At 33.5% G+C, this 27980-nt stretch overlaps 1 protein-coding gene across 1 annotated transcript in view; it reads right to left on the minus strand.

Moving 5' to 3' along the window:
* The window catches only part of RB1 (RB transcriptional corepressor 1), a 158896-nt gene that overhangs the window by 96040 nt on the left and 34876 nt on the right, over positions 1–27980 (minus strand). The window contains exons 5-13 of the mRNA XM_082701590.1: positions 21789–21827; positions 20754–20821; positions 17022–17132; positions 14561–14703; positions 12346–12423; positions 9825–9934; positions 7530–7607; positions 3775–3862; positions 61–177 (exon numbers count right to left, since the gene is read on the minus strand). Coding sequence (XP_082557716.1) covers positions 61–177; positions 3775–3862; positions 7530–7607; positions 9825–9934; positions 12346–12423; positions 14561–14703; positions 17022–17132; positions 20754–20821; positions 21789–21827 — 832 coding nt within the window. The remainder of the gene's footprint in view (positions 1–60; positions 178–3774; positions 3863–7529; positions 7608–9824; positions 9935–12345; positions 12424–14560; positions 14704–17021; positions 17133–20753; positions 20822–21788; positions 21828–27980) is intronic.

Here is a 27980-nt window from a genome sequence, read left to right on the forward strand (position 1 = left end):
ATATATTTCATTTGAGGTTATTTACATATAGTGACACTAATCAAGATGAACTCAAGTTACCTGTGATCCAATTTCCATACATCCCTGTCCCACAGCTTTAGCAAATTTCTCTTTAAAGATGTATCCAACATCCTTCACTCTTTTCAAGATACTTTCTTTTGGATTCACTGTGCAGTTCTTTAAAGAGGAAAAACATAAATCAATGTTGAGGATACTGTTTAATCAGAATTAACATTTTCTGTCCTATAAGATAAAAATTTCACTTTGGGTTATTTATAACATAGAAACACTTCTACAGAAACTAGGTAAATGCAACTACTGAAAATAAGGAGAACATAAAGAATTCCATTTTAGGATGTTAGTATTATCTAAATTTTCTGCTGCCAAGCTAAAGAACAGATTTGTTAGCCTTTCCACCCATTAAAAAAAGTCGCATAGACATTACAAACTAAAACCATGGAAATATAAAGGATCGTAATTGACTACTATGAACAATTATACACCAACAAACTGGAAAACCTAAAAGAAAAGGATAAATTCTTAGAAACACACAACCTACCAAATCTGAACCATGAAGAAACAGAAAATATGAACAGATTGATTACTAATAAGGAGAGTGAATCAATGATCAAAAACATCCAAAGAAACAAAAGTCAAAATTCAGAGAACCTCACTGATGAATTTTACCAGACATTCAAAAAAGAAAAAAAATTAAACTTCTCAAAGCCCTCCAAAAAAAAAAAAAAAAAAAAGAGGAGGGAACACTTCCAAACACATACAAGGCCAGCATTACCCTGACATTAAAATTAGACAAAGATGTCATAAGAAAAGAAAATTATAGGCCAATATCCCTGATGAATGTAAATGCAAAAATCCACAAGAAATTATTAGCACGCCAAATTCAACAATATCTTAAGGGATTACATACTACACTCAGGCAAGACTTATTCCAGAAATGCCAGGATGGTTCATTCAATACTCACAAATAAATGTAACACATTAACAAATGAAGGATAAAAATCATATGATCGTTTCAAAAGATGCAGAAAATACTTGACAACATTCAACATCCACTTATGATATAAAACTCTCAACAAAGCAGGTATAGAGGGAATATACTTCAACATAATAAAGGCTATATATGACAAGCCCACAGCTATTATCATACTCAATGGTGAAAACCTGAAAGATTTTCCTGTAAGATCAGAAACAAGACAAATATTCCCCCTTCAACATAGTATTGAAAGTCCTAGCTAGAGCCATCTGGCAAGAACACTAAGAGGCATCCAAATTGGAAAGGAAGAAGTAAAACTGTGTCTATTGACACATGACATGATATTATATATAAAAAACCCTAAAGACTCCATCAAAAAATTGCTAGAATAAACTAATTCAGTAAGGTTGCAGGATACAAAACCAATACACAGAAATCGGGTTTGTTTCTATGCACTAATAATGTAATAAGATAGTTAAGAAAACATTTACAAATGTATCTAAAAGAATAAAATACCTAGGAATAAATTTAAGCAAGGAGATGAAAAACCTGTACATGAACTATATGGCATTGATGGAAGAAGCTGAATAACACAGAAATAAATGCAAAGATGTCCCACACTCATAGATTGGAAGGGTTAATACTGTTAAAATATCCATTCTACCCAAAGCAATCTACAGATTCAATGCAATCCCTATCAGAATTCCAATGTCTTGGGGCGCCTGGGTGGCTCAGTGGGTTAAGCCGCTGCCTTCGGCTCAGGTCATGATCTCGGGGTCCTGGGATCGAGTCCCGCGTCGGGCTCTCTGCTCAGCAGGGAGCCTGCTTCCTCCTCTCTCTCTCACTCTGCCTGCCTCTCTGCCTATTTGTGATCTCTCTCTGTCAAATAAATAAATAAAATCTTTAAAAAAAAAAAAAAAAAAAGAATTCCAATGTCTTCTACACAGAAATAAAACAATCCAAAAATTTGTATGCAACACCAAAAGATTCCCAATAGCTAAAGCAATCTTGAGGAAGAAAAAGGCATCATACAGCCTGATTTCAAACTATATTACAAAGCTACGGTTTTAAAAACTTATGGTATTGGCACAAAACAGACACACAGATTAGTGGAATAGAACAGAGAGCCCCAAAATAAACTGGTGCATACAGCCAGTTATGCATGGAGGAGGCAAAAATATACAATGGGGAAAGGACAGTCTCTTCAAAAAACAGTGCTGGGAAAACTAGAGAGCCACATGAAAAAGAATAAAACTTGACCAATCTTACACAATACACAAAAATTAACTCAAAGCGAATTAAAAATCTAAATGTTAGACCTGAAACCATAAAAATCCTAGAAGAAAACACAGGATATATGTCCCTTGAGACTGGTCTTCAAGATCTGATTTTCTGTTTTACAACAAATAAAGCAACAAAAGCAAAAATAAACAATTGAGACTACATCAAAATAAGAAGATTCTACATGGCAAAGAAAACCATCAACAAAGCAAAAAGGAACTAGCAAAATGTTGTATGCCAATTGTACACCACCAACAAAAAACAACACCCTAAATATAAAAGCAACATCAATACCAAACCTACTGAATGAGAGACATCACTACCAAACCTACTGAATGAGAGAAGATATTTGCATGTCACTTATTCAATAAGGGGTTAATACTCAAAATTTTATGAAAAACTCATACAACCCAAAAAATAATCTAATTTTTTTTTAAAAGGCAGAGGACCTTTGACAAACAAAATCAGTTCTGAGCCAACACAATTATGAATACATTGACAGAAATTACTTTACTAATTCCTGAGAGGCATATAAACAAGATGATGAGAACAGAATATGACAAGACCACAAGGAGATTATGATACTAAATAAAATGTTAACTACACAAAACACAGTTACTGGAAGAAGGCAAATTTTAATAATCTTCCTGGCCTTATCCAATTTCCCTGTTTGAGCATTTCAGTGAGTCCTAACCCTCATTTGAATTTAAATAAGGAGTGAAGAAGCAAGCAAGTAACACAAATGCTAGTTTTCATGATCTCCTCTCTCCATTGTTTGTATAGCAGGGAGTGGCCCTTCAGATGTCAAACTCAGGTCTACAGGAGTTATAAATTGCAATGCACACAAGTCCAGGCAAGAAATGTAAATAAAAATGGGCTGAATATAGAATAAAAGACTGTAGAAATATGACAAATGTTGAATTCTAATATCACATTCAAAAAGATCTAAAAAGCAGACAGAAAAGATATATAACAAAACAAGTTAGATTCACAGATTTCTTAAACAGCAATAAGGAGAATCAGGAACATAACAGTATTACTTACAAATATCTAAAAGAAAGTAAATATCAATCTAGAACAGAAGATTCAGCTAAAGTATGTTACAAAAATAAAAGTAAAGATACTTTAACACAAACAAAACAAAACAAAACAAAAACCTTTTAAGTTCACCCCAAACTAACCCTCACTAAAGGAGTCATTAAAGTACTTATCTGAAGAAGAAAGGAAATGAATTTAGAAATGAGGTCTAAGTTGCAAGAAAGAATGATGAGCAAGGCAAAGAGCAAACATGAAAAAAAAAAAAAAATCTAAAAATAACACTACCAAAATAACACGCTACTACCAATATTTAATTTGGAGGGTTCAAAGAAGCAAGAAGTAAGGTAACAGACTACGACATGTTGGTTTGGAGGTATTTTTTAAAATTCTAGTATTTTAACTTTTAATTTCAAATTTCTTTCCCAAGATAATAAAATAATAATGTTTCATTTATGGCTTACATTAAAATAGGAAATCAGATTTTCTGATGGTTGATCACTTGCTGAATTTAAGATCATCATTAATTGTTGGATAGTATTCATAACAGTCCTAGAGAAAAAAAACAGGAAGAAATATTAAGCACTGAAGGAAAACAAATGAACAAACAAAATATATCCATTTCACAAGTTAAATGAATCTTTCAAACCCACCTATTTTCTGTTTAAAGAGTTCTTTGAAATAAGACTTTACAAAACCCTCAGTATACTGTTGCTTACAAGGAATTAATTTTTTTTCCTGCCATTCTTTTTTTAATTAACATACAATTTATTATTGGCTTCAGAAGTAGGTCTGTGATTCATCAGTCTTATATAATAAATAGCCAGTCCCATTGCATCACGTGCCCTCCTTACTGCCCAGCATCCGGTTACCCCATCCTTCCATCTCCCCTCTGCTCCAGCAACCCTCTGTTTCCTATGATGAAGAGTCTCTTATGGTTTCTCTCCCTCTCCTGTTTCATCTTGTTTTATTTTTTCCCCTCTTCCCTTATGATCCTCTGTTTTGTTACTTAAATTCCACATATTAGTAACATCATACGATAATTGTCTTTCTCTGATGGACTTACTTTGTTTGGAATACTCTCTTGTTCCAACCACATTGTTGCAAAAGGGAATTACCTTTTATTTAAACCATTAAGAAAGAACATGTTCATAATCACTAAGTTTAAAGTTGAAGAATTTTACATCTATTTATTAATAAAACTACATTTCAAAAACATTAATTGGTCAAATTAATGATATTTTAAAAAACATATAAACTGGTATTAAAATGATAATTTTTTAAGAAAACATTATTACAATCAAACATTAAAGTTTTTCAAATAAAACCAATAGGATATATTGTAATTCAAATGAAGCAGCATGTGACTTTTCTTTATAGAGGCCTTGAGATGAAAGCATACATAATTTTAGAAGTCATCAGTGTTAAAGCATAAAACTGGGTCAGTCCCTTAAGATTTCTGTAATTTTACAATATGTGTGTGTGTGTGTGTGTGTGTGTGTGTGTTGTATAGTAAATACTAACATTCCAATTTTGGAGTAGCAGTACATTGTTACTGTCGGTATGGTTTATTGATGCAAAGAACTATAGAATGTTTATGGCTTAAAGAGTCCTTAAATATTACTTAGCAAACATGTTCAGTGAGCATTTTTTTTTTCTTTTTTGTGACATCAGTAAGAATTAGAATCGATGTCATTTGTTCAGTTTGGAAAAAGAACTTGGCTTTAAGTCTTTTAACCTCTTTTGGTGAAAGTTTCCATTTAGGAAAAAAAATGACTAACATCACTGATATATTTTTTTTTCTATCTTCCTTATTATTTATTATACCAAACTATTATACCTCTCTCAACTGATATCCTTCCTCATCTTTAAAATATTATTGCTTTTATTACTTTTACATCTTCTAATCTGCTTAAGCCCACAATGACTAAAGCCACAAATAACTAACTAACTGCTAACACCAAAAGTTCTTTCTCAATTGTTCTGACACTTGATTTCCTTGAAGCATGTGACACTCAAACACCTACTCTTTTCTGAATTTCCCTCCATCCCTTGGCTTTTTTGGCTTCATTCTCTGGGTGCCCTCTCGTTCTCTTTAACTTCTATCTAGTATTTAAATGCTAGCATTCTGGGCGTTATACACAACTAATGAATTGTTGAACACCACATCAAAAACTAATGATGTACTATATGTTGGCTAACTGAACTAACTAACTAAATAAATAAATAAATGCTAGCATTCTTTAGGGCTTAGCCAGCCATTCTTGCCATTATACCTTTACTTCGGGCAAACTCATCTATTTTTATGGTCTTAACTTCCCCAGATAATTCTCAAATCTGTAAGTTACTACTTCTTCATGTTCCATAAGTGCCTCATGAATAATATTCTAAGTATGAATTCATTAAATATTTATCAAACCTGTTCTTGTTCCTTCATTCCAACTGCCTATTCTTGGTTCAGATCTTCAGCATTTCTCAACTGAATTACTGAAATAGAGCAGTCCAGGGATTTTGACTATGTGTATGGTAGTAGGGTCTAGGCATTTGTAGTTTGGGAAAAAAACCTCCTCAGGTTACTCTAATTTGCACCCTTGGTTAAGAATCACTGTGACAGATTGAGAGGTCTATTTCTTACCATGTCCTCCTTAGTCCATCCCCTCACAAACTACTATCACATAAACTTTCAAAAAATCAAGTCTAATTTTATCCTTATCCCTATTTAACACCCATATATAACAGCAGGCCAAATCACGCACAAGCTAAAATCCGAACTTATGGATACAGTGTATTAGGCCTTTCAGGATCTAGTATTCACCCTCCTCTCCTGCCATTTCATCTTCCCACTTAGGGAGTCAGTACAGAGCTGCTAATAGTTCCCCAGACAAACTGTGTTATTTTATACTTCCACGCCTTTGTACATGCTATTTCTACTCCCTAAAATGCCAGTCTTCTGTGTCACAGACTTTCATGTTTCAAAATTCAGTTCAATAAAATCCCTTCATAATGTCCCTTCTGTGCCACCTCATTAGTTTGTCAAAAGTTTATGACTATAATTTACACTAATACAGAAATGTATCTTTATATGTCTATGTAGTCATTTGAAAAACATTACTGATAGCCCACTATGTACCAAATATTACCCCAGGTCATAATTATTAAATGGTGAACAAAAATGTCATGGTCCACAATAGTATCAAGCTTAAAGGCTATTATGGGTATTGGTAAAAACAAGCAAACACACAAATTAATTTTTAATTACAAACTGGGATATACGCTATAAAGGAGTAACAACAGGATACTATCGGAAAGAAGAATAAAGGAAAGTACTTCAGAAAAAAATCTTTTAAAAAGTAATATTTGTCCTGAACCTAAAGGAAGAGCAGCTGTTGGTAATTCAGAAGAAAAAAATAAAAAATAAAAATAAAAATAGGAAAAGTTTCAAGAAGAGGGAAAAGCAAATGTGAAAGTCCTCAAGTACAAAAGAGGAGCCTCAAGTATTCAGGAAACTGGCTAGTACACAATGAGCAGGAAAACAAGATGAGGTTAGAGGGACAACAGAAGCTGGATCATATAAGGTTTTGTAAGCACTGTGAGGGAGTGTGTATTTCAACTGCAACAAAAGAAGCAGTCAAAAAGTTTGATAGCAGAGTGAACATGATCTGACTTACATTTTTAGAATATTATTCTGGGACTCTTTGGAGAAAATATCTGGTGGTGGAGACAGAGGAATAGTGAGGAGACTAGACGCAGCAAGATCAGTTAGTAGGCTACTATAAAAAAAATCCAAAACAAAGAGGAGGAGATCTGGACAAAGTTGGTGAGAGTGCTAATGGAGGACAGGAGATGGACTAGAGATGTATTAAAGGTAGATTCAACAGAACTTACTAGCAGGTAAGATGCAGGAAGTGAGGAAAAGGACAGAAAAATGGTTTCTATCTTCTTAAGTTGTATGCAGAGTAAAGGGTAATGATACATTTTTTCTTTTTTTATTTACTGAGATGAAATACATTCCCATTCTAGGTTATATTCCTTAAGGATGGACAAAACTAGATTTGATAATCATATCCTCAGCAACTAGTGAAATACCTGGCAGGCAAAGAGCACTCAATATATATTGGTTGTATGTATACATAAATATATAACAGAACAAAGGAACAAACTTAAAATAAGTCACTGAATAAATAATTACAATGAAAAACAAAAGTGAGAAAATGCATACCTAACTGGAGTTTGTGGAAGAATCACATTCACTTCTTCATTAGAGTTACTTTTTCGTGGCGTTCTCTGCATTTCAAAACTAAATAATGATAAGTAAAGACATTCATATTGAAAATGCACTATTTGTGTTTTATGAGTCAAAAGAGCAATATATCACTTGTTGCCTCCTACCATTATACAAAATGGTAAGTCAATAACAGAAGTGATAAGAAACTGATGATCCAAAAGCTGCTTAAATAATAAAAATTTTGTATTTTTAACCATTGTTTTTCAGCTAGGTTTCTTCTATTAGGTTTATGAAAAACAGGTACTCCAATCATTAACAATTTTTTAAAAGTAAAAGTTAAATGCTATCTCTAGATGTTAGATGGTATTACGAAGCAAGCTCTTCAGTATTAAAAAAAAAACAAACCGAAGCTCAAGATTTTCAATCATTATGGCTTCCAAAACCTTACTTTGATGTAAATAAAATATGAAACATTTTGTGTTTAACCTACAAGTTACATATATTATCAGTTACATATTAAAAGATTTCATGCTAAAGATATAAAATTAAATATACCTATAATCATTCAAATTTTTTGTAATTACCCTATAATCATTCAAATTTTTTATAATTACTCTCAATCATTCCTACTTTAAAATTCTATATAATTCAAGAGAATGCACTTCTTTTTTTTTTCTAAAGTAAAAAGGTTTAATGTAGAGATTCAAGATGCACATCATGATAAATGATCTAAAATTGAATACTTATGATAAAAGTTCAACTTTTGCATTTTTTTCCCATTTAACTTATCTTGCCATCTTTTTTCCTGTGTTTTTCTATTACTTTCACCCCACCTCTCCCTGTCTATGGTTACAATGACAGATTCTTGCCCTCTCCCCAGTAGTGTAGAAAGCCTACTCCTGCAAAAGCTACAGTGATAAACACTAATTTTAACACTTTAACTTCACCAACATTTAAGTAGTATGTGTAACCTTCCTTTCACCTGCTCCCCAAGTATACTGATCACAGTCCATCCTCCTAGGTAGAAATGTGGCATTTTAATTTTGCTTTCCTTTTTGATTCTTGCTGTGGGAGGAAGATAATATATATTGTGTGTATGGTTTATAGTCATCCTAGATTGCTAAAGTATATCTTCCAGTAATTCTTTCAAAGAGGGTATGCAAGAAACAAACTTTGTGAATTCTTCAGTATCAAAAAAATGTCTTTGTTTTTCCTTCAAAATCAAATGCCAGTTTGGCTGGGTAAAGGATTCTAGGTGTAAAGCCTTTTGCTTGCAGAACTTTTATGACATAGCTCCACTGATTCCTAGCATCTAGAGTATCTAGAGTCTGTGGTCAATCTGATTCTTGCTCCTCTATAAGTTATTTCTCTTTTTCTGGAAGCCTTTCGGATTTTTTCTTTATCACTGGAATACCCAAATTTCACCAGATGTGTCAAAGAATGAGTATCTTCTCATCAGTCTTACAAGGTATTCAGTAAGCAGTGACAACCTCAACCCTTGCATCCTTTAGCTCTGTAAAGTTTTCTTCTATGACTTCCCTAATTATTTCCTCTACTTCATTCTCTTTATTATCTTTTTCTGAAATTCCTATCAAACAGATGTTGAACTTCTGGATCTATCCTCTATGTCTCTTGATCTTTATTTATTTATTATCTGTTTGGCCATTTGCATTGTATGCTTAGAGAATTCTTCAATACGTTCTTCTAGATTGTCCATTCTCTTTTCTTCAAGCAGTCTATGCTGCTCTTCAGAACATCTATTAAGTTTTTTATACCCAACACCTCTGGAAGGTAATTTTTAATATTAGTAACCTCCTCCTGTATCTCTCTAAAGTTGTTAATTACATTACTTCTAAAGTTTTCTTCTGTTTTTTGTATTAAGTTTGTATCTTTAGATGTTGAGAATATACTTCTGTATTAACATTCTTAAGAAAAAGAACCAAGCAAGTAATAGCAGATAAAAGGGTGGGGAAAAAGAGAGACCACTACTTAAGTAAACTAATTACTTCAACAATTTTCTTTTAGTGCAGTTTTAAAATTAAATTCAGCTTAATTAAAAAAATAGTTGCTATAGAGGACACTTCACATTAAATCTCTATTTGTTTATATATTATATGCTTAGAATACTGTTTATCTTATTATCAGGTTTATAGAAAGGCATTTGAAATAACTTATTATAAATGATATTTAAAGATCATGAAGTTAAATAAAAACCTATTTAATCTATCTATATTAAATCAACCTATAGCAGAAGTACCTCAACAAATAAAATTAGACCATGTACAATACCTGTCCATAGGATCAGCCTGAAGGGTTTTATCATGATCCAGAAATAATCTTGCATCAAGATCTTTGTTTTTAAGGTAAATCTCTTCATATTGTTTAGAGAGACTTTCCACCTCAGCAGAAAAAATTACTGATTATCTTTTTCATATCATTACATCTCTCAGTCCATAAAAATACATATTTAAAGAATCTTTGTGCATACACTTCATTTTTTAATATACTGAGTTCACATGCAATAAAAATAAAGCATACCTGAAAGTGCTATTAAAAAATGCTACTTTTTAACTCTAATTTTAAACCAATTTTATGCATGCATCCCATTCATTAGTGTTTTATGTAGACAATGATCACCAGTAACAAAAAACAGTAGGTATTATTATGACCACTTAATTGCCAAGATCTTCCAAATATCCCATACATCCCTCCCTTCTAATCATTCCCTATGCTTATCAATATAAAAATATTTTTCAAATATAACAAATCCTCTCGGTTATATATTCTCTCTACCTTTTCTAAATTGTTTGAGGTACTATAACTCCCTTTAGTTAAGTGTCTTGGACAAGAATATTAGCTCAGTTAATTAGCCCACTTAACACATCTGCATAATGTCTTCCTAATCTCAGATACTTCTACATTTGCTAGAACTTAGAAGTCTTTTACAAGTACTGATTCATAATTTTCTAATCATAATTTAAAAACTAATGCCCAACAGACAACTATTTGGCATGACTTCTACTATGACTTTTGAAGTCTGAGGATTTCTAACCTGAGTGAACTAAAATTGCATTTCAAAAGGAGAGGCAGGAAGAAATCCAGTTAAATGTAAATTTTTTGTTTGTGTAAGTGTTTTAGCTAAAACAGTCACTCACATTGATTGAATTTAGTCATTGTTTCTGCCCAATCTTAGTGAGACACGAATTATCAATCATTTATTGGGGCAGCCATTAATACTATCTGAAAAATGAAGAGGTAAATATAAGGTTTATCTTAAGATTGCTATTAAAACCATAATCCTTTCTAAAGGAAGAGAATTACAGTGAGTGTCCAAGATTCTTTAGAATTGTGAACAGCCCATTTTTTGGTACAGTGGTTAAGAAAACTCAGTAATACAACATTTGGCCCCTTTTCTTGCCTCTCTAGTCTATCTTAGCAGTATTCTGCCCTGTGTCCCCATCTTAATGAATCAGTTGGAGTTCACTGAACAGACCACACTATCACATACCACTGTCCCTGTGAATCTATAATTTCTAACACTGGAAATCCCATTTCTCATAAAGCTTACTCATCTCAGAAATCACACCTCCAACAGTTTTCCATCTGTTCTCACACTGAATTTGGTGGCCCTCCTCTAAGATGACACAGCAAATGTGTATACTTCTACCAGACCCTTACAGACTCCTGTAGCGTTCTCTTTGTTTTTCTCCAACTAACACTTTAACAACAATGACTGTGAGTTAACGCTCTTATGGATAGTATCTAGCACAATATCTGGCAAATATTAAGCATTCAATAAATAATTTTTGGATGGATAAGTTTATTTATTCAAGGACTAGCCACCAATTCAGGTCACAGAATCAGCAAACTACCTATCTGATTTCATGTCTTTTGGTCTTGGTAACTAATGCCAGGTGCTTCTAAAACACTGCTTTATCCCTGAGTACTTGTTCTTCATCATTTATCTAAGTATCTTTCCCTCCACATATTTCATCTTACCACATATCAGTTCTTCTGTTCTCATTGAAAAGCAAGATTTTTGAGGCAAAATGCGAAAAGAAACAGATAGATGGATGGCACACCATTAAGGTAAAACATTTCTGCAATATAATCATAGCTGTTTCGAATGAATTTATTTTCAATTAAGTAGTTTAAATGTTCAAAAGAGACATTCCACAATACAGAAATGCCAATTATGTTGATGGCATCAATCCATGTATCCTATGCTTAAGGATGCACAGCAAATTAGAATCAAATTTGATTGTGCATATTTAGTTATACTTAAAAATAATGGCACTCAGAAATTCAAAAGCCTACAATTTGATTTTTGAAAGATTTCAGTAAAAATCAATTTTTTTTTTTTTTTTTTTTTTTTTTTTTTTTAAAGATTTTATTTATTTATTTGACAGAGAGAAATCACAAGTAGTCGGAGAGGCAGGCAGAGAGAGAGAGAGAGGGAAGCAGGCTCCCCGCTGAGCAGAGAGCCCGATGCGGGACTCGATCCCAGGACCCTGAGATCATGACCTGAGCTGAAGGCAGCGGCTTAACCCACTGAGCCACCCAGGCGCCCCAGTAAAAATCAATTTTTAATGCAAATTACAAATGCTGCTTATTTATACATCTGAATATATATTCAAAAGGTTTTTCTCTTACTTATATAAAGCTGGTTCACCAAAATTCTACTTAGCTTTCTTCTTTGGGCAAAAAACATTTAATAAAAAGTAATTTTAAGAAATTAGACAGCTACTCTTCCCTCCCAGAAGTCTCAAAATACATTAACTTCTACCAATTAAGTTTTCTTTCAGATTACCTCTGGAAGTCCATTAGAAGCTACAATTCCAAGAGAATTCATAAAAGGTATGAAATTTTTGAAATAAACATTTTTCACCTGAAAAAGATAAAGTTACAGCATAGCCATTAAAATAAAAAACTTAATCTTTGTCACTATTAACACTAGAATGAAAGTGTTAACTGATACTTTGATCTATGATTTACATAGTGTTAACATCAGTGTTAACTGATACTTTGATCTATGATTTACATTATTTTCTTTTTAATTTATGTGTGGCAGATTTCAAGTCTTAGAATGGGAGGAGAGAACTATTATGAAATAGGATTTATAAGAAGAAAACCCATTGAAACCAACTTCAATATCCTACATTTAACAGATGATGAAAAGATGGTTCAAAAAAATTAAGTAACTTGACTAAAGCTACATAGCTAGGAAGTGGCAGCACTGGAATTAAAACCCAATCTATCATCACAGTCAAGACTCATCTCTTCTCTTTTCAGCATACTGTTTCCAATTTCACCCTAAAGCATATTTTTAGGTCACTTCACACTCATCATCTGATGGAAATATCAAGGCAATTATTTTAGCATAAACTCAGCAGAATACCTTGTTTTTACAAGAAGATAATTTCACACAAATAAAGAATACCCAGTAATTCAATTCAAAATCAGGTAACAGTATTTTGTAAAATGACGTAGTTTCATACAAAAGCACTTTACATTTATTTAATATGGATAATAAAGACTAATCAGGAAATCTGGAGTTATATTCCTGCCTGTTCTACACTTGTGATATGTTACAAAATTTTAAACAACTTACTTTTTCATTTAAGTTTTCCAAACTTGAAGTCTACATTTAGTAAAATGGAAATAATATCAATTCATATCTTCTTCAAAATAAGTTGCAAAAATGAGCCTTCTGTAACTTAGTAATTTTGTTTTCTAACTAACTCCCATTTAACTGGAGTATTTATAAGGTAGGTATTTCTAGTTAACCATTAAGTGTTAATTAAACAATAATTATATAGCCACTAAGGTAACTAACCAATAGTTATATAACCAAAAATGCTGTATCTAAATAATCAAGTGTCAATTAATGTCTATTACTACCATGGTTTTTAACCAGCTGTACTTTAAAAATCATTCCTATAAAGATTCTAAATTATAAGGAGTTATTTAAAATGAAAAAAAATTTTAATGACTTATTCCTGATTTTAGAAATGAAATTTTGCAAGTAGTTATGAAACTCAGAGAATTAACAACCAAGAATGAGAAAACTGAATTTATGTATATTCATTATCTTGCAGGACTTAGCAACAGACTGGATTTTAAAAAATCAACTATACCTGTGAACTTATTAGCAAAGATTATTTGTGGTTCTAGAAAAATAAAAAAGTAAACATATGTATAAGATTGATACATCTAGAACCACAGGTGTATATCTATGTATTTATTGAAACTGACAAAAGTCACAGTGTTAACATTAAGATATCCTGATAAATCATTCCAATACTTCTTAAACTAGATTTTGAGATCATACTCCATTCCTTCCCAGAGATGACAGAGAAGTTTCAAAGATGCAACATTTCATACAGCTATCTGGTGGTAGTGAACTGTGGACAACAATCTATGAGAGAAATAGCATACACTCAAAGGAGCAACTGGTGGCAGATTTCCCAAAGTCTAGCCTTTCAGTATTAGCTATTAGTTTCTAGAAGTTCATTTACTCATTACTAAGAGGAAGATGAGTACACTATTCCTAAGACTCCTTCCAATTCCAACACTCCGGATTCTATGAACAAGATAAACAATTCCAGGGAGTTCATGTGTATTCTCTACCAGCGATTAACATCTGGTGTAATATTTGGAACGAGCATATAGGCTGAACAGAAATCTAATGCTGATATTACTTATCATCAAACCAAAACACAAGGGTATCTTAGCAGGGTATTTTAAAACATTAGGAGTTATTAGTAACCACAGAGGAATCAAAGAACAAATTCATTTGAAACCTACTGCCATAAAGATGTACCTTTTCAGTGATTCCTGAGTAAGGGAGCTACTCTCTTTAAAATCAAAGTGACTGAACATGAAAAATAAATTTTTTTCTAAATATTTTGCTGCAAAAGAATTAGCACTAAGTACGAAAGCAAGCTTGTTATGAAAGAAGTACTGTTAGGAAGAACTTACATCTAAATCTACTTCATTTTAAAGAAATCATGAAGTTAAATTACCTCATCTATATTACATTCATGTTCTTTACAGAGAACTTCAATAATTCTTGTATCATTTTCTAGTTGTTTTGCTATCCGTGCACTCCTGTTCTGACCTCGCCTTGGTGTTCGAGGTGAACCATTAAAAGGTATTACAGCTGTTTCTGTAAAAATGGTAAATTAGATAAGAACAATTGCACATTCCACTGTATAAAATAATGAAGTATTCTAACTTGGGAGATCAGAAATAATCTTAGTAACATTCTGCTACTTTTATTTACTAGGCTTTATTAAAAGGCTAACAGTTTCATCTATTTATTGACTATTTTAAGTTGTGTACTGATAATAGTTTTTGCTATTAGGCAAATACGGAGAAGGCAAGAGAAATAGCCAACTTATAAACTAATTTTAAATGTATCCTACTGAGTCTGTAAGGGGAAAAAATGTTTTCTATCTTAAAGAGTCTTAAAAAAGTAAAAAAATTATGGACTCAATTGCTAGACATGGTACAAAATTAAATAAATTTTAAAAGTTTGAGCAAATATCATAGCAAATAATTTTTTTTAAAAAGTATTTAAATATTATGTGATAAAGGGTGATTTTTTGAAAAATCTCCTGTATTATTTTGAGCATTCCCAATTCAAACTGAAAATGAATTCAGCTATTAAAGAGATAACAGATGACTAAGTATGAAAAGTATTAACTGCCTCCAGGGCTGACCAACAATTTACAGGAAACAGAGAATACAGAAACATGTTAAACTATACAACAGGATGCAAAATCAGAAAAAATTAAACCACGAGAAACCCCACAGAATAAACCACCTATTATTTAATGAATAAATTATAAGGAAAAAAAGACAAATGGGGAAGGAAGTTTTTTAAAAGTCTCAAAAGTGTATCAACCAATCATAAGGTATAGATCTTTGATTCTGATTTAGTCAACCTGTAAAAAAGTTTTAAAATCACTTTTATTAGACAACTGAAAGTCTGAACATTTACTAGATACTTGGTGGTAGGTTATTAAGTGATTTTTAGGTGTGACAATGGTAGTTATTATGCTTTTTAAAAAGACTATATTTAGAGACACATATTAAAATTCATAAGGATGAAATGGTATGCGAAGATGTACTTCAAAATAATATAGTTGATACAACTGGGCAGCAGATGGGGCTACAGACTGACCATATGCTGAAGGTAGGTACTTTAAGTACAGGGGGTTTATTATACTACTGTCTACTTTTGTAGACGCTTTAAATTCTCCATAATAAAAAGTTAATTATAAGTTTACCTGACTCAGCCAATTTATCACCTCATCCTGGTTTCTCTTTAACACAGCACTTAGAGAATTAAATGTACTTTCCAATGATTCAAAAGAACAATGCCTATCAACCTAATTAACATCCTACATCAATTTATTAAACTTGTAACATGGAAAAAAGTGAAGAAAAAAATATATATAATCTTTATAGATTCAGAATTTTTTAAAATATATTTGTTTTCTATTTCTTTTCTCCTGTTCTATAGGTGGTTTCTGCTTGTGACCTTTTTCTATCAAACCATGTTCAACACATTTTGGAAATTCTGCTCCAAACTCCATTTTCCATGAAGCTATTGTTCAAAAGGATTAATTAGGCTTCTGCTTCTCAGGCACTTCCAACACTGAAACTTCCATGTTTTGATCTGTCCTCTATTATTTTTAGTATTATTAATTCTTTAATCATTTTAGGACCAATGAATCAATTCAGCCTTAGTTAAGTTTACATTTTTCTATGATATAAGTGATTTTGATATCCTACTCTTGATGGCACCAAAAGAAGCAATTCCATTCTCAGAGGAATATATTTGTCTCTGCTTAATGCTATCTATTTCAGCAAGTTATTTTTTTTTATTTTTTATGTTTTTTTTTTTAGAAACGGTTACTTTCATTTAAGAATACTTCCAACCACATCACCCCTTGAGGTAGATCAATTACAATTCATATACAAAAAAAAAAAAATGAGTCACATAATAATCATAGCATCCAATAATACAAATTAGGTGATCTTCTCCAGCAAAATGGGCTACTCTTTCTCAACAAGTTTCATTCATATCTGTGCCTTACCTCCTAACTTTCTTTTTACCAGAAACATCCTACTCCAACTTCTCCAAACACTCAAATGCTATCTACTCTTCAATACTCAGTTCAAAATCCACCTCTTTTATATGGTCTTCCTTGGTCTTCCCCAGCTGAAAATCTTTCTCGCTTCCTGAACTCTCATAGCATTTACTGTATTTTGGCCCAGACCACTGAGAAAATGGCCATATACTACTTCTTTGTTTACTTGTCTTATCTCTACTTCTATATCCTATACTACTTGAGGGCAGAGTCCATGTCTGATTTATTTTTTATCATTCCTTCAGCTCTAGAACATATTTGATTCATTAAACAAAAACTGTTGAATAATGATATAGAAGATGCATAAATTATTTAAAATACTTACTATATGGTTCTTTAAGCAATGCAGGAGGTGAGAGTTTAATAAAATAGTCAAGGACACAGAGCATTAACTGAAATGAGATGACGAGATCATCCTCCATTTGCAACACTTCCCCTGAAAATAAAATAGGTTTACAATGTAAAGTAACAGATCAGAGACTGAGATCTTTAAATCAGGGTATATTGTGAGTATGGGCATATGCATATACTGATTTATTCAAGAATAAAGGCATGTTAAAGAACTTAACATTTTTTCTGCCTTGCAAAAACTCAGATCTGAAATACATAAAAGTATAAATAAAAGAATATGAAGTTATGAAATCAGTGACATATAAGTCTACCATGAGAATCTGACATCTAGAAATTATTATTATAGTTCATTCCCTATGTCTAAATTCATTCTGTTTGTTGCTTTTTTAAACTTATTTCTGGTTTTGGTAAGAGTTATAGAATTTATTACTTCTGAAAGTAATTTTGAAGTATGCTACATGGTAATCTTTAATTCTACTTATTTATGAAACTTCATATATTTTCAATTTTAACCCCCCCTCCAAAATATTACCATAACCAAAGTCATTAATAACAAAATTAACATATAACTGAAAAGTCATCTATAAAGTAATTCTTTAGCGTAAAATCTTAAAAAGTTAGTACAGAAAATATACAACTGGAGTGTTGTGAGGAAATAAATGCATATAATAAGTATCTGAGAAAAAAATAGTGTAGCTATACAAATCATAATCAAATATAGCTATGATATATTTGCTTGTTGTTCTCAAAGTTTAATTCGGCTCACTTTCTATCTTCTTGGTATCTGCCTGCTAAACCATTGATAATCCCAACAAATATTGAATGTATAGAAACTATGTGAGAAAGCAAGTAACTCTGCATCAGGAAGATTTTTTAATACCCATAGGTATAGTGCAAACATATGTTTGTAACAGACTTAGAAGTAATTAAAGAAACATCATACAAGTAAAGAATGGTATCAAGGACTTACAGTTAAAATCAGTAGGGTAGAGCCAGATCAAACAATTCTCTTCCAATACCCAATAAAATAAAAGGAAAAACTATACTGGTTAAGTGTCAGTACCAACAACAGATTTGAGAGACACTGACTGAGAGTATCCCTCGCCACCTCTTCTGAGTTGGAGGGAGGAGAAATTGCTGATGATGGGATAAGGGTAAAACACAGGAAATAAACAAAAGCTAACTTTTATTTTTTCTGGGGGGTTTGCTTTGTTTTGTTTTGTTTTTATTTTTTTGATAGCTAACTTTCTGGTAAACACAGAGATTCTGGTGTTCTATGCTGAATTGGGGACCAAAATGAATCCCAATACAATCCCATTATGGAAACAGGATGTATTTACCACTATAAGTGTTCTATTTTAGAATTCATTCTAACAAAAATCTCAGAAGGACAAAGACTTGTATCATTCCAGATGAATTCTCCACTTTCTCCCTCAACCCCTAACTAAAAGTAAGTAAAATAAAAAGCCTGTATTCATATTGTAGCTCTTTGGGGAACACAACTAGCCAAAGGTAAAATGCAAGGAGAGTAAAAAGAGATTTATTCATACCACATCAGAGAAAACAGAACATCACACCCCAGCCACATCAAAGAAAGCAGAACACCAGGTCAGAGTTGTTACTAAGACAAGTCTTAGTAACATGGGGAGGGGATAGAGAATGAGAAGCACAGAGATTACGCAAACATACTACTGAAAAGAAAAAGAAAAAATAGAGTCACTACGTAAGAAGGGGAAAAGTCAGAGAGAGAACCTGATCTAGAAGATAATCTATAAAAAGAAAACGCCCTAAGACTTCTTGCACTAAGAAATAAAAAACAAATTATATAAAAACAACAACAATAAAAAGCTAAGGGAAAAGTGAGGACCAAATAACACCATTACAAACATAGGTTAGCTCAAAAGAGAAGAAAGGCTTGAGCCAAAAATAGTTAATACATAAGAAAAAGACCAAAGATCAGAATAATACAAGAAAAGAAAGTGAATATGAAGGAGGACAAAAATAATTCAACATAAGATAATTAAGTTCCTGGGACACCTGGGTGGCTCAGTTGGTTAAGGATCTGCCCTTGGCTCACATCATGATCCCAGGGGTGCTGGGATCAAGCCTCACATCAGGTTGCTTGCTCAGCGAGGAGCCTGCTTCTCCCTCTCCCTCTGCTTGCTGCTCCCCCTACTTGTGTTCGCTCTCTCAAATAGAATCTTGAAAAAAAAATTTTTTTAAAGACGGTTAAATTCCTGAAACATAACAGAATAAAAATAATACCTACCTGAATAGAATAATATTTTTTTTAAATATTTATTTTTTTGACAGAGATCACAAGTAGGCAGAGAGGCAGGCAGAGAGAGAGAGGGGAAAGCAGGCTCCCCACTGAGCAGAAAGCCCGATGTGGGGCTCGATCCCAGGACCCTGAGATCATGACCTGAGCCGAAGACAGAGGCTTTAACCCACTGAGACACCCAGGCACCCCTAGAATAATATTTTAAATGTAGTGTGTTAAGATATCTTTGAAATGAAGAGCAAAACCTTCAGTTTAAAAAGAGATATAGGGAACGCCTGGGTGGCTCAGTTGGTTGAGCAGCTGCCTTCGGCTCAGGTCATGATCCCAGCGTCCTGGGATCAAGTCCCACATCGGGCTCCTTGCTCCGCAGGGAGCCTGCTTCTCCCTCTGACTCTGCCTTCCACTCTGTCTGCCTGTGCTCGCTCTCGCTTGCTCTCTCTCTGACAAATAAATAAATAAAATCTTTAAAAAAAAATAAAATAAAATAAAAAGAGATATAGTATTGAAAGAAAGACTAATATGGAATAATAAAAATCAAGAGATATTCTAGTTAATGTACTGAACCTCAAATAACCTAACACAAAGTTAAGTAAAATAAAGATTCTAACCTTAATTTTTTAAAAGTGCTTTTTCATAATCCTAGAGAAATATTTTAGGAAATAATACTGCTTAAGTGACAAAACATTTATCTAAATTTAAGTAATTCCTCCCATTTCTCTTATTTATTTTCTTCTGTAAAGTTTGAGTAAAATTAATTTTTATGTCTACATGTTACACTGTAATATGATTCTTTTTTTTTTTTTTTTTGAGAGAGAGACAGTGAGAGAGAGCATGAGCAAGAAGAAGGTCAGAGGGAGAAGCAGACTCCCCATGGAGCTGGGAGCCCGACGCGGGACTCGATCCTGGGACTCCGGGATCATGACTAAGCCCAAGGCAGTCGTCCAACCAACTCATTCACCCAGGCGTCCCTATGATTCTATTTTTAAAAAATTAGATCTGTTTGTGGATGCACACTTCTCCATTCTTTTTTTATCAGATTTTATGCACAAAAATGTATCTGAAATGAAAATCACATAATTTTAATGATTATTTATTTATGGGTAGGTTTTGCATAATTTTTCTTTGCATTTGGTGTATTATTTGAATTCTGTATCATGAATATGTACCATTTTTATAAAAATAGTAACATTATTCTTTAAAAAAAAAAAGAAAAGAAGGATAAGAGGTACTACAAACAGAAATGAAATGAGACATTTCCAAAGTTGCTTCCATAACAACTTGTCAATAGGTTAACAAGCCGCACAGAGAACTGCAGAGTGTGGGAGAAGAACATTAAATTGAAAAGAATTTTTTGAACCTAGTCCAAAAAAATTATTACATTTGAAACATTAACATGTAACAATGTAACAAACATAATGACTTTACCTTTAGCTAGTAAAAATGTGATCCAAGAAACTTTTAGCACCAACACAGAGTTTATTTCAGTAGATATCCTAGTAAACAAATAGAAAGCAGGAAAAAATTTTTATACTGACAGTTTTCCAACTATCTCTTCTTTTTGCTTGTTTTAAATTATAGGCCTAAACTGACTGCATAAGAGAATACAATCAATTTTAAAAGCGTAATATACACAGTAACTCAATTTGTCTCAATTAGTGTTTTCACCAAGATATTTATATTTAGCCCAAAGAACAGTATATATCTTGTGAAGGAAATATTTAATATTTCAATTCTAAACTAAAAATATGCACAAGAAGTGATATACTATGATGTACTTTGTTTCCAATTACTTAATACTTTTCTGCTCCTTGCTTTCTAATTAAAACCAACACTTTAGCAGAAAAATAGAGGTTTGGACAACTCTACCAATTTAATACTATGCCTTGATAACCTGTTGATATTAACAACTGGACTAGATTAATATAATGAATAAACACATAATTTCCCATTATATCAATCACCTTCAATACTAGTAGGTCAGTGGGGCAGAAAACCTCTTATACTACACATTCTGTTCCAAAGAAAACCTCTCGAGCTCTTACATGGGTATACTATTGGAGCATGTATCATACATTTAAAAAAATAATTTGGAAATTTTAATATACATTGTCACATTTACTCTTACACAAAAACTATGTTCTTAGTCTTAATAAAGTTAATAAAATGTCAATAACAGATACTTAAAAAAGATTAACTCAGTGAATTTATGTTTTTTCCAGAACTGTTGATACGTTGCATTGAATCTACTTCCACCCTATTAGTTCTCCTTGTAGTAAAAGGCACATATTTCATACAATTTTCTTTGTGAGAAGATAAATAATCTACATAGGGTTTTAAATCTATGACCTTAATTTATGATGAATCAAACTAACCCTGGCATTATCAACATGTTTGGGATTCTTCCAGAAAAATCTTTTGAAACGCCAAAAAGATAAAATTAACTTGCTCTGAACTACTTACAAAGTGCTGGGTTGTGTCAAATATATAAGTTCACATGTCCTAAAACAAAGAAATAATTATATTAACATTATGGCTTTTTTAAAAGTTACTTTAAAATTTTTTTTCATAATGTAAAAATCAATCTTATGATGCTTTTTTCATCTTATTTCAAGAAGTATACATTTTTGGGGTGCCCAAGTGGCTCTGCTGAGTGTCCCGCTTTGGGGTTTTGGCTCAGGTCCTAATCTCAGGGTTGCTGGATGGAGCCCCGCACTGGGCTCCAAGTTCAATAGGGAGTCTGCTTGAGATTCTCTCCCTTTCCGTCTGCCCTTCCCCCTGCTCATGTGCACATTCTCTCCATAATAAAAAATCTTTTTAAAAAAAGTATACATTTTTTTAAATTATAGAATTATTTTAAAAAATTAAAGTAAATTTTTCCAATACATGACACTTCACACATCTGTAATATCACACATTTTGTAATATCTAATTACAAAAGGACTGGATTTCATATGTGCATTTGTAACTCAGAATACATTTTGTAATTAAATCTTGATTTAGTTAGAATCCCAGATCAGGTCATAAAAGCTTACTTAACTAGTAGCCTCACTAAAATAACTCAACTTAAAAGTACTATAAAATCTATTTGTTTAGGACAATGACAGAATTAGAATCTCCGCAGACCTGCTTCCCAGTATAATAACTACAATTCATTGAAATTATTTAAAAAGTCATTTAAAGTCTCTGGAAATTCTCCTAAGGGCATACAGCAAAAAAGGAAATATTTTTTCAAGAAAATATACTAACTCCTGGCAAGAACAAAAATTGTGGAATTCAAAGCAAAGCTCACTTCCTCCTCTCCAGCTCAGCATTATAAAGCTCTACTTGGGCAGGTGCAACTAAGACACAGGACTCCTTCTCTCCTCTGCTCCCAGCCTAGGACCATCACTCTGGGAAAAGAAGGTTACTAGCACCTCTAATCACCCCGAGCTTTGAGTTGTAGAAAGTCTATCCCAGGCAGGAGGAGCTGAGAGGTCTGGGGCTCCCATCCTCCACTTAGCTACCACGTAACAGCAAAAGTTCTATTCCAGGCACAGCAGATCAATATTGGGGCCTTGACTTCTCTTACTCCAGTCAATTCACAGGACGGAGGTTTCAGACATGAAAGGCAATCTGAGAAAACCAGAGACTATTACCTCTCCTCAGTGATACTTTTTTTTTTTTTTAACTTTAGAGAGAGCAGGAGAGAGAGAGAGATAATAGGCACAGTGGGCAGGGCGCCTGGGTGGCTCAATGGGTTAAAGCCTCTGCCTTCAGCTCAGGTCATGATCCCAGGGTTCTTGGATTGAGCCCTGCATCAGGCTCTCTGCTCAGTGGGGAGCCTGCTTCCCCCCCTCTCTGTCTCTGCCTGCCTCTCTGCCCACTTGTGATCTGTCTGTCAAATAAATAAATAAATAAATAAATGAAATAGGCACAGTGGGAGAGGGAGAAGCACACTTCCTGCTGAGCAGGGAGCCCAACTCGGGGCTTGATCCCTAGACCCTGGGATCATGACCCAAGTGAAAGTTAGATGCCTATCCAACTGAGCCACCCAAGAGCCCCTCCTTTTTTTTTTTTAAGCTTATTTATTTATTTATTTTTTGAGAGAGAGAGAGAGCTAGAACGTGCACATGCACAGGGGCAGAGGGAGAAGAGAGAGAGAATCCTAAGCAAGCTCCATGCTCAACTCAGTGCAGAGCCAGCCACAGGGCTGGATCTCATGACTGTGAGATCATGACCTGAGCTGAAACCAAGAGTCAGCTGCTTAACAATCCGAGTACCCAAGCAACCCCTCAATGAGACTCTTAAAGCAGGGGTGACATTACAAAAGAAGAAGACACTGTCCCCATGCTGACCTCCCAAGCAGTGGCACAGAAATGATGGCCAGGGGGAGAGGCAAGTCTTAAAAGATAAGAATTAAAAAAAAAAAAAAAAGATAAGAATTTTTTTTTTTTTTTAATTCAAGAGAGAGATACAGAGAAAGCAAGAATGGGGAGAGGGGAAGGAAAGCAGAGGAAGAGGGCAGGAGAGTTGAACACTGAGCCCTACGCAGGGCCCAATCCCAGGACCCTGAGATCATGACCTAAGGCGAAGTCAGACACTTAACCAACTGAGCCACCCAAGCAACCCAAGAAAAAGGAGTTCTGAAGCTCTCTCCAAGGTAATTAACTTCATTTGGAACATAGTGTGGGGACTTTCAAGGCTAATTGCTATTGAAAACAATGGAAATTTTGGTGGTGAGCAAGTTAAGAGGAAGCTAACAGTTTTATGAAAGCAACAAGCTAAATTCCAGACCACCAAAGAGAGAACAAGGGGAAGTAACAGCTAAGAAGGGCTCTCCTGGAAAAAGAACAAGCCTCAAGACTAACCTCAAAGACTATTCTTGCAAAGGGAGCCAAATTTAATTGGATCAGACTGTGAAGCAATTTCAAACGTGGGGTATTGTCATAAACAGCAGAATAGTCAGCAATTAGTGCAAGGTAACAGCTAGGTATTAATAAGAGATCAGGGGTTAGGGGGGAATGCCTGGGTGGCTCAGTTGTTGAGCATCTGCCTTCAGCTTGGGTCATGATCCTGAGGTCTTGGGATGGAGCCCCACATTGGGCTCCCTGCTCGGTGGGAAGCCTGCTTCTCCCTCTCCCACTCCCCCTGCTTGTATTCCCTCTCTTGCTGGGTCTCTCTGTTAAATAAATAAATAAATCTAAAAAAAATAAATAAGATCAGGGGACAAGACTGTCAAAGAGAACCCCTTGAAAATGACTCACCTCAGAGTAACTGCTGCATACCCAATGGCTACACTGAAGAGCAATAGCAGAGGCTACACACTATGGAATAAACAGACCTCACTGAAATAATACAGAGAGGTCACTAAACAAATAACCACAAGAGAAATCCCCAAGAGAAAGGATAATCAGTACCTAGAATTACTACGGTGTTATCAAAAATGTTCAGTTTTCAAAAATAAGTGAAATATGTAAAGAAGTAGGAATGTATGACCTCTACATGGGAAAAAAGCAGGCAAAAAAAAAACAAAAAAACAAAAAAACAAAAAAACAACTGTACTTGAGAGAACTCTGGCACCAGACTCAACAGAGACTTCAAAAGAGCTACTGTAAATATACTCAAAGAACTAAAGGTAACCGTGCTTAAGGAAGAAAGAAAGGTATTCTGACACTGTCTCATCCAATAGAGAGTATCAATAAAGAGAAATTATTTGAAAAGAATCAAATGGAAATTTAGGTTGAAAAGTACAATAACCAAAATAAAAAATTCATTAGATGGGCTACACAGTAGATCTGAGCTGGCATAATGAGGAAACACTAAGCTTGAAGATAGGTCAAAAGAGATTATGTTGCATGAAGAACAAAGAGGGAGAAAAAAGAAAAATGAAAAGGTTCACAGAAATGTGGGATACCAAAAAATACACCAATACATGTGTAATGTGAGTACATGAAAGAGATCTGGGGGTGAGGGTGGGGAGGTGCTGGGGAGTGGAAAGAGCAGAAAAAATATTTAAGGAATGAACTGAAAACTTCCCAAATCTAATGAAAACATTAATCTATACATCCAAAAAATATAAAGTCCAATTAGATGAATATAAAGAAATCCACATCCAGATATATCACAGTAAAATTGTTTAAAGACAAAGAGAAAAATCAGGAAAGCAACAACAGAAAAATGATATAATATGTATAAAGGAACCCAATAACATTAACGGCTGACTTCTCATGAAACAATGAAGATCAGAAGGCAGTAGGATTACATATTAAAGGTACTGAAAGAAAAAAAAAGTTAACCAAGAATCACATCCAGCAAAACTATCTTTCAAAAGTGAAGATGAGGAGCGCCTGGGTGGCTCAGTTGGTTAATCAACTGACTTGATTATTACCTGATCATACCTGATCAACTCAGTTAATGATCTGGGAGTCTTGGAATCGAGCCTCAACATTGGGTTCCCTGCTCAGCAGAGAGGCTGCTTCTTCCCCTGTCCCTCACCTTATTCCTGTGCTCTCTCTCTCTCAATAAACAAAATCTTAAAAAAAAAAAAAATGAGTATGCCCTTTAAAAAAAAAGTGAAGATGAAATAATGACATTTCCAAACAAAAGCAGAGAATCTGTTGGTAACAGACTCACTTTACAAGAAATACTAAAAAGTTCTTCAGGCTGAAAACAAGTAACCCAAAACTGTAATTCATATTCACATGAAAAAACAAAGAGCACTGGAAAAGGTAATTATGTTATGATAAAAGATGGCATAATTGAATATTCTCCTTTCTTCTCCTAATTATGTAAAAAGCAACCGTATAACACAATATGTATATAATTATATTGTTAAGCCTATAACATATAGGAATGTGATGTATTTGACAATACCAGCCCAAAGGAGGTAGTCAAGATCAAAGCTGTATTGGAGTAAACAAAGGACACTAGATGGTAAACCAAATCCATGGTAACAAAGGAAAGAACAAGAAATGGTAATAAGACAATTAAGATAACAAACTCTATAAATATACACTTACTTTCCTCTATACTCTCAATTACTTTATAAGATACAACGGAAATATCTATAAACCGATGAATGAATAGACAAAATGTGGTAAACCATACACAATGGTTTACTCCATAATAAAGAGTAACAAAGGATTGAAACAGGCTACAATATGGATGATCCACAAAAGCATGCTAAGGAAAGGGGCCAATCACAAAAAATATGTAAATAAAAAATTTGTATTAGAAAATTACTATCTTAGGGGTGCCTGGATGGCTCAGTCAGTTAAGCAATTGCCTTGGCTCTGGTCATGATCCTGGGGTCCTAGGACAGAGCCCCACATTGAGCACTCTGCTCACGGGGAGTCTCCTTCTCTCTCTCCCCCTGATCCTCTACCCTACTAGTGTTCTCTCTCTCACTCACTGTCTCTCAAATAAATAAATAAAATCTTTTGAAAAAAAAAAAAAAGAAGAAAATTACCTTATAATAAGCTTATAGTATCAAGAAAGAATTTTTAAATAGAAAAGATGCTTAATGTCTGATGCAGTTTTAAATTATTTTGTAACTTAATGTAACTCATAATAAAATGCTGTCATACAGTAAAAGATAATTGCATTCATTATAAATCTGTGCTTAAATGGTACCACAAGCAGTTGCAGCTATTGAACACCTAAAATGTGGCTATTGCAAATGTAGCTGTGCTATAAATGTAAATTACACACCAAAGTATTAAAAAATACTTAGTATGAGAAAAAAAGTAAAATATTTCATTTATAAGTTTCATGTTCTTATTAAAATAAAACTCATATGACATAAAATTAATTTTAAAGTGTATAAATTCAGGGGTGCCTGGATGGCTCAGGGGTTAAAGCCTCTGCCTTTGGCTCAGGTCATGATCTCAGGGTCCTGGGATCAAGCCCTGCAACGGGCTCTGTGCTCAGTAAGGAGCCTGCTTCCCCCTCTCTCTCTGCCTGCCCCTCTGCCTACTTGTGATCTCACTCTCTATGCCAAATAAATAAATTTTTCTTAAAAATATATAAATTCAGTAATTTTTAGTATATTGACTTTGTTTTACAACCATCACTATCTAATTCCAGATATTTCCATCACCCCCATAACAAAACCCATACTTATCAGCAGTACTCCCCATGCCTGGCAATCACTAAAAATTTACATTCTGTCTCTATGGATATGTCCGTTTGGACATTTCATACAATGAACTATATGGCCTTTTGTGTCTGGTTTCTTTCACTTAGCTTAATGCTTTCAAGGTTCATCCATGTTACAGCATGGATATTATAAATAATGTTGCTATAAATATTAGTGCTCAAATTTTTGTGTGAATGATACATGTTGAAATATTTTTGGATATATGGGTTAAAATGTTAAAATAAATTTCACTTATTTCTTTTAACTTTTTGTTATGCAGCTACCAGAATATTTAAAATTCATGGCTTATGTTATTATATTTCTCTGTGACAGCATTAATGAACCTAAAAATAACTTTAAAAGCTACCATTTATCAGCGATCAAAAAGAATGAAATCTTGCCAATTGCAATGAAATGGATAGAGCTGGAGAGTATTATGTTAAGCAGAATACATCAGTCAGAGAAAGACAAATACCATATGATTTCACTTCTATGTGGAATTTAAGAAACAATACAGATGAACTAAGGGAAGGGAT

Source organism: Mustela nivalis (genome assembly GCF_964662115.1).
Source record: "Mustela nivalis genome assembly, chromosome: 15".
Lineage (NCBI taxonomy): Eukaryota > Metazoa > Chordata > Mammalia > Carnivora > Mustelidae > Mustela > Mustela nivalis.